Source organism: Crinia signifera, chromosome 6, assembly GCF_055691185.1.
Source record: "Crinia signifera chromosome 6, ASM5569118v1, whole genome shotgun sequence".
In the NCBI taxonomy this organism is placed as follows: Eukaryota; Metazoa; Chordata; class Amphibia; order Anura; family Myobatrachidae; genus Crinia; species Crinia signifera.
Window position 1 is genome coordinate 270,940,238 of NC_139222.1, and position 14,056 is coordinate 270,954,293.

General features: G+C 45.1%; 1 protein-coding gene and 1 long non-coding RNA gene across 4 annotated transcripts in view; one reads left to right on the forward strand and one right to left on the reverse strand.

The window, feature by feature from the left end:
* The first annotated feature begins 291 nt into the window (after positions 1-291).
* LOC146009329 (uncharacterized) overlaps positions 292-14,056 on the forward strand; it is a 29,665-nt gene continuing 15,900 nt past the window's right edge. Inside the window, exons 1-3 of one of the 2 annotated variants that reach the window (XR_014444639.1) lie at positions 292-520; positions 2,531-2,640; positions 6,575-7,002. This is a non-coding gene — a long non-coding RNA (uncharacterized LOC146009329). Of the gene's footprint in view, positions 521-2,530; positions 2,641-6,574; positions 7,003-14,056 lie in introns of those variants that run through there. The other variant, XR_014444640.1, reaches the window with a different exon arrangement.
* Positions 11,597-14,056, reverse strand: part of ZMAT4 (zinc finger matrin-type 4) — a 307,125-nt gene continuing 304,665 nt past the window's right edge. For both annotated transcript variants that reach the window (XM_083149591.1, XM_083149592.1), the window contains exon 8: positions 11,597-13,003. In XM_083149591.1, coding sequence (XP_083005717.1) covers positions 12,876-13,003 — 128 coding nt within the window. In that variant the 3' untranslated portion in view covers positions 11,597-12,875. The remainder of the gene's footprint in view (positions 13,004-14,056) is intronic.

Sequence of the window (14,056 nt, forward strand, 5' to 3'; positions counted from 1 at the left end):
CTGGTGCACGAAGGCGCATGGTCTCCGTTCAGTGGTTGTTTGCCCGGGAGCTGCAGGCACAAGATGTACAGTATGCTGGGCGCTCGTTGTTGCTGGAGCTGGAGGGGGACAGGATGATTGCTGAGCTCCCTGGCCACTCAGCCAGTGGCTGGCTGGGCAGGGGGCAGGGTCCCTTCTGCCCCCATGCCACTACAATTTTGCAGAAATAGGGACACTGTTTTTTTCTGCTCCTCCTGGCTGTCAGTTTCAGGTTGTGACTGGCTGCTGTGTCCTGCAAGCAGCATGAGAAGGGGCAGCCACAAGGGGACTCTCCGGAACACACAGGTTATGAAGCAGGAAGTGGAACCTGCCATAGGAAGCTTTTATACAAAGTTCCTCCTTCAAGCCCCCCCCACCAGATCAGCCACCTTCCTGGGTCCTGGAGTAGCTCAGTCCACATGGTCCCTCCCTGCCGCTTCCGTGGGCACCGCACAGGATGGAGAAAATGTGATCAACTACAGGGCAGCTGCACAACACAGAGGTATTTGCTGCAGTGTCTCTAATCCTCTCATCTGCAGTATCTCTCCCTCTCCTCTGCAGTCTCTATCTCTCTCCTGTGGTCTCTTTCACTCTCTCCCCTGCAGTCTCTATCTTTCTCCTGTGGTCTCTTTCACTCTCTCCCCTGCAGTCTCTTTCTCTCTCCTGTGGTCTCTTTGACTCTCTCCCTCTCCCCTGCAGTCTCTCTTGTTATCTCCCCACTGTATCCAATGCAGTGTATTTTGCTATCTTCTCTGCAGACTATCTCTCCCTCTCCCCTGTAATCTATCACTCCCCTGCAGTCCCTCTCACTCTCTAATGTGGCCTTCCTTGCTACCTACCTTGCAGTCTCTCTCTTCACCTCCCCTGCAGTCTCTATCTCCTGTGATCTCTCTCCTGCAGTTTCTCCCTCACTATTTCCCCTGCAGTCTCTTTCTCTCTTACTATATCCCCTCTGTCTCTCTCACTATCTCCCTGCTGTCTCCAGTGCAGTCTGTTTTGCTATCTTCTCTGCAGTTTATCTCTCCCTCTCCCCTGCAGTCTGTCACTCCCCTGTGGTCTCTCTCACTATGGGGCCCATTTATCAAGCAATATTTGCAGCTAAATCCCAGAAAACACACGTTTTCAGGGTTTAGCCGCAAATATTGAATATCACCTAAATGTATTAAAGGGACCCCAGCAGGAATCACCTAACCCTGCTGCGATTTCCCCCCTGCAGTGCCGCCGGCCGCATCCACCATAGGTTTCTATGGGGGATGCGAAGCTGCCCGATGTATCAACATCGGGCAGCCCGGCATCGCAGCCCTGGGCTTTCGCCATTCTAATGTGATAGCGATAGCCCGTTGTAGCCTATGGCTACATACCGCACTGCCCGAGCGGCAGTGCGGTCAGCGGGGCATAACCGCGCATGCGCAGACCCCCCCGGCTTCCGGGTCAGGGCTTCGCAGGGACGGGCTCCTTTCTGAGCCCTGTCCCTGCGCCCTGGAAGATGATACATGGGAGCGAAATGATCGCATTTTACAATGCGATCCTGGGCGGTAATATACCTACCTTGCAGTCTTTCTCCCTATCTCCCCTGCAGCCTCTCATACAATCTCCCTCTCTCCTGCAGCCTCTCTCTACCTCTCCCCTGCAGTCTCTCATACAATCTCCCTCTCTCCTGCAGCCTCTTTCTCCCTATCTCCCCTGCAGCCTCTCATACAATCTCCCTCTCCCCTGTGGTCTTCTTTGGTGTCTCTCAATATCTCCCTATTCCCTTCAGCCTCTCTCGCTATGTTCCTATCCCCTTTGGTCTCTCTTAGGGCTATATGTATCCAGCTACAAAAAGTGATAAAACGGAGAGTGCTAAACAACCAGGTCCTAACTGTCATGCTATAGGCTGGGTTAGAAAAATGGCAGTTATGAGCTGATTGGCTGGTGGTTTATCATTCCCCACTTTATCACTTTTTGAAGCTTGATACATACAAATTGCATATGCAGTGTGATCCAGGTGCGATATTCGCATCCAGCATCACATTGTAATATGCAATTCTATTTGCAGAATATTCATCACTGATGTGCTCCCGGGGCTACTGTGCATGCGCGGTCCCACTGACCGCACATGTGCATCGGCCATTGCCAGGGAGTGTTCTGGTGGAACCCTCTGCAGGCTAACTACGCAAGGTGTGGCCTATAGCTGGCAGCATCACATCACCCACAGAAAGCTATGGGTGATGTGGCTGACGGAACAGAGTAAATATTAAATGATAAATGTGCCCCTAATTGCCTTTCCCCTGCTGTCTCTCTGACTTCCCCCTGCTGTCTCTCTGACTTTCCCCTGCTGTCTCTCTGACTTTCCCCTGCTGTCTCTCTGACTTTCCCCTGCTGTCTCTCTGACTTTCCCCTGCTGTCTCTCTGACTTTCCCCTGCTGTCTCTCTGACTTTCCCCTGCTGTCTCTCTCACTTTCCCCTGCTGTCTCTCTCACTTTTCCCTGCAGTCACTCTGAGGCCACATGCTTGTGATTGCCCCCCGCAGGCTGAAAGTTGCCAGCACCATCAGACTGAGCACCAAACACGGAAGGGGGAAGCCTCCATCAAGCCACAACTGCCGCTACAAGAACGGGCAACCTGATAAAAATGATAAAAGTAAGTGGGCCTGCTGGTGCAGCTAGGGAGAGTGCAAAGGGGAGGATATTAAAGGTGCTATAGGACTGAGGGAAGGGGTGATCAGGGCTGGCCAGCGCCACCGTCATACACACAGAAAATCCCTGGTGCTCCAGTGCCGTGTCGGGTAACTGGCTTTGGTGCTCTCCTCTAGGGGTAGCAGCAGCCCCTATGTGTAGCTGCAGAGAAGTACACTCATATGACTTCATCATGTTAAAACGTACAAGTACAAACTAGCGTATTCCGGGGTTGCACACAGCGCTACCCGGAAGGCAGTGCAACCTCTGGCATCGAGCATGTAGGTTAAAAAAATATATCATTAATGTGTATATAGGGGGGAACAGAAACTTTTTTGTCAGGAGAGCGCAAATTTTCTAGTTATGCTGCTGGGTATATAACGTTTTTTTTGGGTCGGGGGGCACACAATATTTTGGCTGGGGGGAGCAAAATTTTTAGTTACGCCACTGTACAGTCCACAGTTGGGATACCAACGCCAGTCTTCTGACCAGTGACGGTTTTCCAACTGACGACTACCCGACCGCCGGTATGCTAACCGCAACCCCATCAAACCTAGTCAATTGTTAACACCAGTCAGTATAGTTCTTACACTGTCACGGACGAAACTCCAGCCCCCATTGGCCTTCCATCCTGACCGAGGTACATCCCAGACGCTCTCTGGTCTCACGGTGCCCGTTATTACTTCTCTAGCATTTTATCATTATCAGGATTACTATAGGCTGATAGCCGGTCTGAGTCAGCGAGCGCCTCGTTAGTCGTCTCCGAGGGCACAGCGCATTGTTTTATTACTAGAGCATTTATTCCATGCCTCATTTGGAACAGTTCTGAAGAGTCAGGAAATTTCTCAGCAGAATAAACAAATTAATTATAAAAAAAAGGACGATTAATGGAGAAATTTAGCAGAAACGAGAAAAAAAAAAGGGTTTTATTCAATTCCGGTAAAATGAGGAAGAATCAAATTTAGGATTTACGTTACTTAATGTTGCCATGTACATTAATGAGCAGCACTAATCAGCACCAGTGTTATCCAATTGTCACGGAGCTGGTGTTTGTATAGTAACTGTGGGCCGGTGCACCGCTGTTTACCTTGTAAGTGACTGGTGTGTATTTAAGGCAGAATAATGAACGTAATAGAAATCGATTGCATTTATTGTTCAGTTATTAATTTATAATCGAATGAGATTTCATACCGAGTCCATATTGCAGAGAAAGAACAGATTAAAGCAGTCTATTAACCCCTTCAGTGGCAATCCCGAGAATTTTCCGGGCTGTGCCTCAGTGACCGGAAAATTCTCGGGATTGCCACTGTTTACAGCCGGGCAGCGCTGCTGAGTTCACTCACTGATCTCAAGCAGCTTTGGCACTGCCCGGCTCCCTCCTCCCCCCTCCCCTCCCCTCCAGCTTTTGTATTGACCTGGCGCCGGCTGCCGGGAGCAGGGCCAGGGCGGCGGGGCGCAGGGCCGGGCAGCGGCTGATTAACAGTTCAGCGGCACTGCCAGGACCCAGTGAGAGGGTGGTGGTTTTTTTTTTAGGGAGCGCTCCCCATAAAAAACTCGCCCAGTGGGGAGCGCTCCTTAAACAAAAACACCACTGAAGGGGTTAAGGTCCATTGGGCGACTATGCCCAGTGTGTATGGACAGCGATTATGACAATCACCGCTGCGGGGAAAGCCGCTCAGTGCATACACACTGAGCGGCTTTCCCCCTGCCCGGCTTTGCATAGTGCAGAGCTATGCAAAGCCGTCCTCAAAGCCGCTCATCTGCTCGTATCACCAGCAGATGAGCGGCTTTCCCAGCGATGATGCGGGAGCGCGCGGCAGCACAGCTCACCGCTCATCCCCGGGCCATACACACTGGGCGGCTTTGATCTGCTGTTTTAAGCGACTTTCAGTTCAAAGTCGTCCAGTGTGTATGGGCCTTAAGTCTGCAAGTCATACGGGATACAGTCACAATGTCGACCCTACTTAGTTCGACACCTGAAATAATTCGACATGGCTAGGGTCGACAGGGTTGGAAGGTTGACACAATCATTAGGGTGACACTAGAAACGTCGACTGTCAAAAGGCTGAAAAAAAAGTGAAAAACCCATGTCGACCTAGTGCCCTGTCGACCTAACCCATGTCGACCTTCATGCATGTTGACCTAGTGATGTTGACCTAGTTAATGGAGACCTAGTGACCGTATCCCCCATGAAGATACCACATGTGACCCCAATGGCAAAATCTGGCTGGCAGCATTGCAGGATGACGAGAGTACCCTGGGACTTGTAGTTCCCATAACAGCTGACAAGCCGTGGGTTGTAAGGACCCATGTTGTCTGAACTTTCTCTGTAGATTTAGCTCTGGATCATTCAGCGGTCAGTAGAAAATCCCCCTGTGATGTTCCCGGCTATTGCAGAACATGAGTAGAGTGACATGATAGTGGCAGATAAATGAGATGATGATTGTGAGGAGGGGCATGGAATGTAAGTAGTGTGTTTGTGATCCCCAGGAAAGAAAAAGGCGAGTGTGTTCCCAAGGCATAGTGGGTGATTATTTAGCGTGATGAACAGATTGGTGGCAACAGCAGCAGCCGCGGAAAGTCGGTTCTTGCTCTGTATTTATGGCTCCGCAAAGCCTCCGTCAGTACTCTCGTAGTGACACATTTAGAGGTGCTCAGCTACGCTCACCGCTGCCCTTATTCCCTCCTCAAGCATCCACCAACTCTGCCTGCACCCCTCTATTTTCATCCATTTGCTCAATTCGCCACAAAATCTCTCCTAAACCTCATTTCATCAATATGCGCGCACAACTGACAAATGGCCTTCCAGGGGCGTGGCTACGGGTTGTCCGCACCCGAGGAGCTCCACACACACACACACACACACACACTCTCTCTCAAAGCCGTTGCAGCAGAGATCCGCCTTTTTTCACACTATACACTGAGTCACAATGATCGTGTTTCAACCTGCTACGGCAGAAGCTGCAAATTGTGCCGTTCTGTGATTGGCAGGGTGGAAGCGACTACATCTTTGGGTTGGCACTCCATGTTAGGATTGGCAGGGACTGTGTTAGCCATATATAAGTGCGACCTCTTGATGTTGGTATCATAGGCGTGCGCACATTGAGTGTTAGGGGTGCACAGGCACCCCCCTAATGCTTTGCTGTGTCCACCCTTATGAACACATCCCTGCCGTTAGCAATACCTTTTACCAAAGACGTTTGTTTTTTGGAACTGTATTCCATTTAAAGAAGCGTCCAATAATCAGTTATATGTGTTTGCATTGCTAATTGGACTAGACCATTGTCATATGCATATACGTATAGCCAATGTGTACAGTTATGTAAAACTGATGATTTTTGTTATATTATACACCAGCAGAGACGTAACTAGAAGTTCGTGGGCCCCATAGCAAAATTTTTAATTGTTGACTCCTCTCCAAGTTCAGTTTTGGTCTCATCGCTCCAAATGACTTTGTTCCAGAAGTGTTGAGGCTTGTCTCTGTGCTGTTTGTAGTATTGTAAGCAGGATGCTTTGTGGCATTTGCGTATTAATGGCTTTCTTCTGGCAACTCAACCATGCAGCCCATTTTTCTTCAAATGCCTCCTTATTGTGCATCTTGAAACAACCACACTACTTTTTTTAGAGAGTCCTTTATTTCAGCTGAAGTTATTTATTTTTCTTTGCATCCCAAACAATTTTCCTGGCAGTTGCGACTGAAATTTTAGTTGTTCTACCTGACCATGATTTGGTTTACACAGAATCCCTCATTTTCCACTTCTTAATTAGAGTTTGAACACTGCTGATTGGCATTCTCAATTGCTTGGATATCTTTGTATATCCCTTTCCTGTTTTATACAGTTCAACTACCTGCAGATACTTTGACAATTATTTTGCTTTCCCCATGACTCAAAATCCAGACACATCAGTGCAGCACTGGATGAAATATGCAAGGGTCTTTCAGGAGACCAGAAACTCACTGACCTTTTATAACACTGATTACAAGCAAGCAGATGACAGGTGAGTATGGTTACCTTTAGTAGCCATTCAAACCCATTTGTGTCAACTTGTGTGCATGTTATCAGGCCGAAATCTCCAGGGTATGTAAACTTTTGATCAGGGTCATTTGGATAGTTTATGTTGTCATTTTGATTTAAAAAGAGAAAACTCAGTTGTTTGACGACAAATGGCTTCAGCCAACCACTAACCATGAGTGAAAGAAAAGTTTGGGAGTTATCATTCAGATTCATATTCTCTGACAAATGGCCAGAAAATCACAAATTGTGCTAGGATATGTAAACTTATGAGCACAACTGTATATACATATATACAGATGGTGCCATGCTTATTGAGCCCACCAGCACGCCAGAGTGTTCAGAGTGGGACCCGCATGCGTGCGAGATGCTCACGCATCACCATCTTAGTGAGTGTCGTAACGAGGCGGAACGCTCTGGCGTACCGGCAGGTTGAATAATACTTAGCATCCCCCCCTCCACTACATGGTTGAATGCAGTGGCTGCAGCCATCACTGTTGGTGAGTTCCAAGTGAGTCTGCCAGATGTTATTTAACAGGAAAAAATTCAAGGTTTGATTGCCCCTTTAAACATAAAGGCAGACTCACCTGAAACTCACTGATGCCTGTTAGTCTTAGGCTATTGTATTATCCCCATGACATTATTTTTCAGTTAAACAATTGTATCTATGTTGTCACTTTTAATGTGCCCCATTATGTGATGTAACATTATTTTGTGTCCCCACCAGCCATAAATGTCACTCTCTAATTAACCTTTTAGCGACAACTTCAAGAAAGTAAATAGTTTTCATCACAAAAATCCCTGTAGCAGGGTATAAGAAGAATATAATGTATATTATTACAATGTTTTGTTTCTTCAGGCTGCTATTAATTCTACAGACTTTTCACAGTGACATATGACTATCATGGCAACCACAGTAACATGATATAGTGAGCAGTGAGACATTGGAACTTCCTTCTGAGCTCTATTTTCAAGTCAGTGTTTCATTTTCCCCATTCTGCCATCACATGAAAGGCTGAGGGGCAAATTTACTAAGATAGGAGTTCTATTGAAGATGGGATGTAGCCCATAGCAACCAATTAGAATCATATTTATTTAGCATCTTCAAGAAGATAATATATCACATCTGGTTGGTTGCTATGGGTAACATCCCATCTTAGTAAATCCCCTGAGAGTCTGAGTGTGTTCCAATAACTGGCAGCCATATTATTCTCCCCTCCAGAGAGATGTTTGAAAAAGAGATAATGATTTGTTGGAAAGATAACCTAAAAAATAGATCAGATTAAAAGAAACTTAAATTGCAATATGGAAGAAGAAAAAACACATCACAATTTTCAGTGTTTGTTTTATTGTCAGTTTTTTTACCACAAACACAGATACAGTATCTAGAAGCACAAGGGATGTGTATAGCACACATACTTTTACACAATCTGCTTCCTGTGTGCAACCTAACACACAATAGAGTAGAACAACACTATGTTATGTGCTGAGGGATGATGAAAGTGAGTTACTGGAGAATACAAAGGAACAGAAATCCACAAATCTATTTAATATATTATTTAAACAGTATTACTTCTATTTTAGTCAGTAGAATGTTAGATTTTGCAGAAACTCCCATAGAGCTACAGTATAAAGAGATAATGTTACAGGTACTCAAAGAATGCTGTAGAACATTTAAATCTCTATTTAATACTGAATCCTTATCAGAGGAACATGTCTGCAGTGTGCAATAATCTGAGCAATCTATACGCATAAATATTTTTTTATAGTAAAATAATCCTTTATCAAAACAATGCTAACGGTCATCAGCACAAGCCGTGTGTGACCTTGGCTATATCGTAGGCCCCTGACTCAATGTACCAATATCCATTAATATTTATAATATACAGTGCATTATACTGTATCCGCAACGCTGTGTTCCTATTAGTAATTATGCAGTGTTAGCCTGGGGTAACAGCTACAAGGCTAACTGCAACGCCGGTGAAAGCATTCCTTTCATGTATATAAAGTGATGCGATATGGTTATGAGTAGTTTATATTGTACGTATCAGTGAATTATGCACAGTAACAAAGTTCTCATATAAAGTAATACACATATTTTATTTCCAAATGCTGGATTTTTGACATACTGATCCTTGAGACTTGTTCAAAGGGTTCCCAGGGGTGCTTAGGACTGTTGACACCCTGTAAAGGACCCTCTCTGTAGAAGGCATTGTTATCACATCTTGCATCTGCATTTTTAGAATCCAGATACCTGTCACCCATAAGACTTGGCTATTGCTTTTTGGTAAGGCAACGATCTGCATCTCAGAATTTCCCTATGGCTCTGTAGTTACTGTACGACCTATCAGCACTGTACACAATATACAGCGCTGTACTGTATTCACCCTGTCTAAGACGATCCGCTTCTCCAGTTTTTATTCTTCCATAAACTCCAAAAACTGACTACAAAAAAATCGGACTTCGTTGTAACTTTGTTTTATGTCAAATCAATTTTTTTTTTTCTTTTTCTTTTTTTTAACCAGTTTTATTTTCAGATTTTCTTACATACAGTAAGAGTCACTTCATATACGGAAACCCCATATTTAACCCTATGAGTATATTTGGTGCTTTATTCTATTTAAGCCTGCCATGTGAGGCATAAACGCTTTAAACATTAACGTGTTCCAGTCTTGGCCATGATTTAATGCCACATCAACTATAATAATTGCACATTTCTTTTTAAGGTTGCAAATTTTGTTTTCCTTATTTACATCGTTTAATGAATAATGAATTAACTGCATATGTTTTAAATGCAACATGCAAAACAAAAAACAAATGCAATCATTTTTTTTCTGCCACCAAACCTAAATGTTAGTCCTTTTATTCTTTGGAATTGAGAAGTTTTGGACTTTTAAAGTTGGCGAAAAGTTTCTGAAGGCCCGTTGTTAGGTTCCCAGTTACCTGCGACTAACTGCGTGAAGAACTGCATAACTGCATTTGTATAAAAGATATACAACGCACACCCATCGCTCAATGTGTAGCCTCTTTAGCTACGGGTGCACCAATAAATAAACTCTATTTTTCCAACACACGGCAACATTTTTATATGCCAACTTAAAGCCCAAGAAAATGTAACACTATTCCAGTCTGAATTGCAACAGCAAATGACACAATTCTAATGGAATATCATAATATGTGCACCGCCCCCTCTCCAGTGATCCACAAATCCTAACAAACTGCCACAAGGAGGTGGGGCTTTGAAATATCATGCTTTCTCTCTTCTGTCTGGAAGAAGGTAGGGTTCTGGGTACTAAGAAACCCCCCTTTGTGTGCTAGTGCAGTGTTTAGCCCTGTGTACAGTTGTTAAGCCATCCCTTAGCGGCCAGTCTTAGCTGCAGCACTTAGGTTTCATTGTTTGGCAAGAAAGGGTAAACAGTCGGTCTTCATGACGCATAGATTAAGATGGTCCTTCATATCGACCTCATCTATTAGTCTCATTGTTAAATAGCCAAAAACTTTTAACCAACCAACAGCCAAAAACTTTAACCAATTACTTTTTCATAACACCCTGTTGTTCTTGGTATAACCAAGTGGCCTTCTTAAATATTATGCTCTCTGCCAGCCCTTATCTTCTCATTGCATGGGCATGATATGGGGCTTTCTGATGAATATTAAAGAAGAGTGAGGCCCTGCCAAGTACCCAGAACCTAGATTATGCATTTAAGTCATGGGTGGCAAAACCGATTTTAAAAAATCTACTTTCCAAATCACCTAGCTGGTACACAGCTGTAGTCATTACTAAATGTCATATTTCCCAGACTCTCTAGCTGGTACACAGCTGTAGTCATTACTAAATGTCATATTTCCCAGACTCTCTAGCTGGTGCACAGCTGTAGTCATTACTAACTGTCACATTTCACAGACTCCCTAGCTGGTGCACAGCTGTAGTCATTACTAACTGTCACATTTCACAGACTCCCTAGCTGGTGCACAGCTGTAGTCATTACTAACTGTCACATTCCCCAGACTCCCTAGCTGGTGCACAGCTTTAGTCATTACTTATTGTCACATTCCCCAGACTCCCTAGCTGGTGCACAGCTGTAGTCATTACTAACTACCCCAGACTCCCTAGCTGGTACACAGCTGTAGTCATTACTAACTGTCACATTCCCCAGACTCCCTAGCTAGTGCCCAGCTGGAGTCATTACTAACTGTCACATTTCCCAGACCACCTAGCTGGTACACAGCTGGAGTCATTACTAACTCACATTTCCCAGATTCCCTAGCTGGTGCACAGCTGGAGTCATTACTAACTGTCACATTTCCCAGACTCCCTAGCTGGTGCACAGCTGGAGTTATTACTAACTGTCACATTACCCAGACTCCCTAGCTGGTGCACAGCTGGAGTCATTACTGTCACATTTCCCAGACTTCTTAGCTGGTGCACAGCTGTAGTCATTACTAACTGTCACATTACCCAGACACCCTAGCTGGTGCACAGCTGTAGTGATTACTAACTGTCACATTTTCAAACCTGCTGCATTCATTCCTATAGATCCACAGGTTGCCTGATATACATGAACTGTTGGTAGATCTTGAGGACAGGTTTGGCCACCCCTGACTTAAGCTGTCATTGGTGGCTCATTGGGTGGCAAAAGGGACTCCAGTGTTCTGTGTGTTACGAATGTTGGTGTGTTTACAGTTATTTCCGTGTCACAGGCTATTTCGCTCTCTGGCAAATATGTCATGTCCTATCCTGGGGCCCAGGCCATCTAACCACTCAGCTCCTAATCAATAAAGACATGGCCCAATTCAAATGAATAGTCAGTGCTGTTGTGATGTAAAGATTGCATGCATGTACTAAGCACTGTCTGTTTATATTGTCCGCACAGAAGTCCCCTCAGTGGTAAAGGCATATTCACCAAGTGTTAATTTGACTCACAACCTGGACGCAACTAAAATCATCAATAGCATTTCCCATTTCACATTCTTGGTATCAATAACACAAGCCCTAAACTGCTTTGATACACTGTGTAGGCTGTACACTCTGAAATTACACTACAAAGACGTATCATCTTATGTTTACCAGGGATTTGCTGACGTGTCTTACAAGCACAGAACTGCTCTCAAACTATACGTGATAAGACAGAAATACAAAAGCAAACACATACGGGAGAACACGTCACCTAGACACCGGCTTTTTTGTTCTGTAGTCACCACACTAGAGAGTCCACACTCCGTATTATTCCAGACGGGCGTTAGGAAAACGCGCATGTACGTTGTAAGGGTCAGCGACAATTGTGTTGAAAAGCACAGGTTAACAAAACATTTAAATCACGTTATTATTGTAGGAATTTCCATCAGGATGGAAAGAATATCGAGTATAACTGTTTCTTTATAATCAATACTCTATATTTTTCCATTCAGGTATTTGCCACCTTTAGCTCCCCAGATGTTTCTCCCGGTGCTGCTCAATCAACAGCGTAAACACTTGAGATTCTAATATTGTTAAAATGTCAACTACAAAATAGATGCCTGTATATTTTTTTGTGATTGTGCCACCTTATACCTTCGTACTCCAGGCAATGCTAGATCCTGATATGCATTTAAAAAAATAAAACACTTCAAGAAATCCCAGCATAGCGTGCCATGTCAGGTGGTTGCACGTGAGTGCAAGCAAAATCAGATTGCTTTCCACCTATCAACCATGATTTATGGAGAGAGCGAAACGTACGTGGACGGTAAAAGGTCAAACAAGATGTGAATTGGGGACCTGTCCAAACATCTTTATCCCAGTCGCATTTCGTGGAAATTTACTTTGTCGGTGAACTTTCCTATGAAGTCATTGAAGATTCATAGCCGCAACGAGATCTCAAGAGGTACTGTGTGGCCCAGTGTAAGGAGTATGGAGGAACCAGACTGAAGGTCAGCCGCTCACCGTTCGCTGATGCTTGGAAACATCTGTGAGCCAATGTAGAGAAAAGAAAATATTTGTGAAGCCACAAAACCGACCACTATTCTCCCACTGTCCACTTCAACAACTGTCATGGTAGATGAGTTTGGCCGGGATGAGTGAAGATCTTCAGATAAATGCATGCTCATTCCTCTGTCTCTTCCAAACCACCAATTAAGGAAACAAAAAAATCAAAGCCCTTTCTTGTGCTGTATTCATTAAGAGAAAGTCTTAGTGGTCAGGGTGATGTCCTCAGCACCGTATGTGACTTTCCTCTCCCACCATAATGGAGAAGAAGTTATTTTCTGGAGAACATTCCCCTGTTTCTTCTGTCGTTTGGGGTGGGCTAAGTGAGCTCCGCCCGCTGTCATTGTCCTTCCCTAAAAATTGAAAAAGAAAATAATATAATATCAACTTCCAGTCCATTAAACACTTTACAGATCGATCACAGTCTACATCAGGAGTGGCCAAACCTGTCCTCAAGATCTGCCAACAGTTCATGTGTCTCAAGTAGGCTTACCACACGTCCGGGATTACTCTGGACAGTCCGGTAATTGAGACTGGCGTCCAGAGACGGGCGAGTGGTTGCCCTGGACTATACATTGTCTGGGAATTCTTCCCACAGACCGCCGCCGCCTCCTACTATGATGCATACCAGTGACGTGACCGGTCAGGTGACGCACACTCTTCTTCACAGTGATTCTTCACCGTGGCGCGCATTGGGGGGAGGAGGGAGGGACACTGTGATGTGTCACTCACCGGCACGACTCTGTGTGAGGAGGTCGGACGATGGCATACATACTCCTGGCTGAATGTACTTGTGTTGTGTGGGCTGGTGGTGCAGTTGTATTTCACGGCTGAAGGGCAGGGCAAATAGCCGCACTCAGTAAACACTCAGGCAGCGCAGCAGGCTGCACAACCCACAGTGTGACACTGTTGTGTCCCGCACCTAGTCTCCCGGGCCCCGGACGAGCATATGCACTCCCCCTTGGCAACAGTGAGCATTTGCACTCCCCTTTGGCAACAGTGACCATTTGCACTCCCCCTTTGCAACAGGCATTTGCTGTCCCCCTTTACATCAAGCATTTTCAACTCCCCTGGAATTGAGCATGAAGGCACGGGCATGGCATAATATGGAATGTGGTATACTATGTAATGGGTGTGTGACGTGTAATCAGCATTTTGATTAAATTTTTTATGAGCACCTTTGTCCATATTATTTCTACTTTAGAAAAAATGTGAGTCCTGGCACATCGAATAATGGGCATAATTATGTGTGGCATAATGTGTAATGGGTATCACAGTGTGTGCCATAACGTGTAATGGGCATTATGGCATGTGGTATACTATGTAATGGGTGTGTGACGTGTACTTGGCATGATGTTGACATTTTTTGCCATGCGCCTTTGGCGCGCACTGTCCATGTTTTGTCC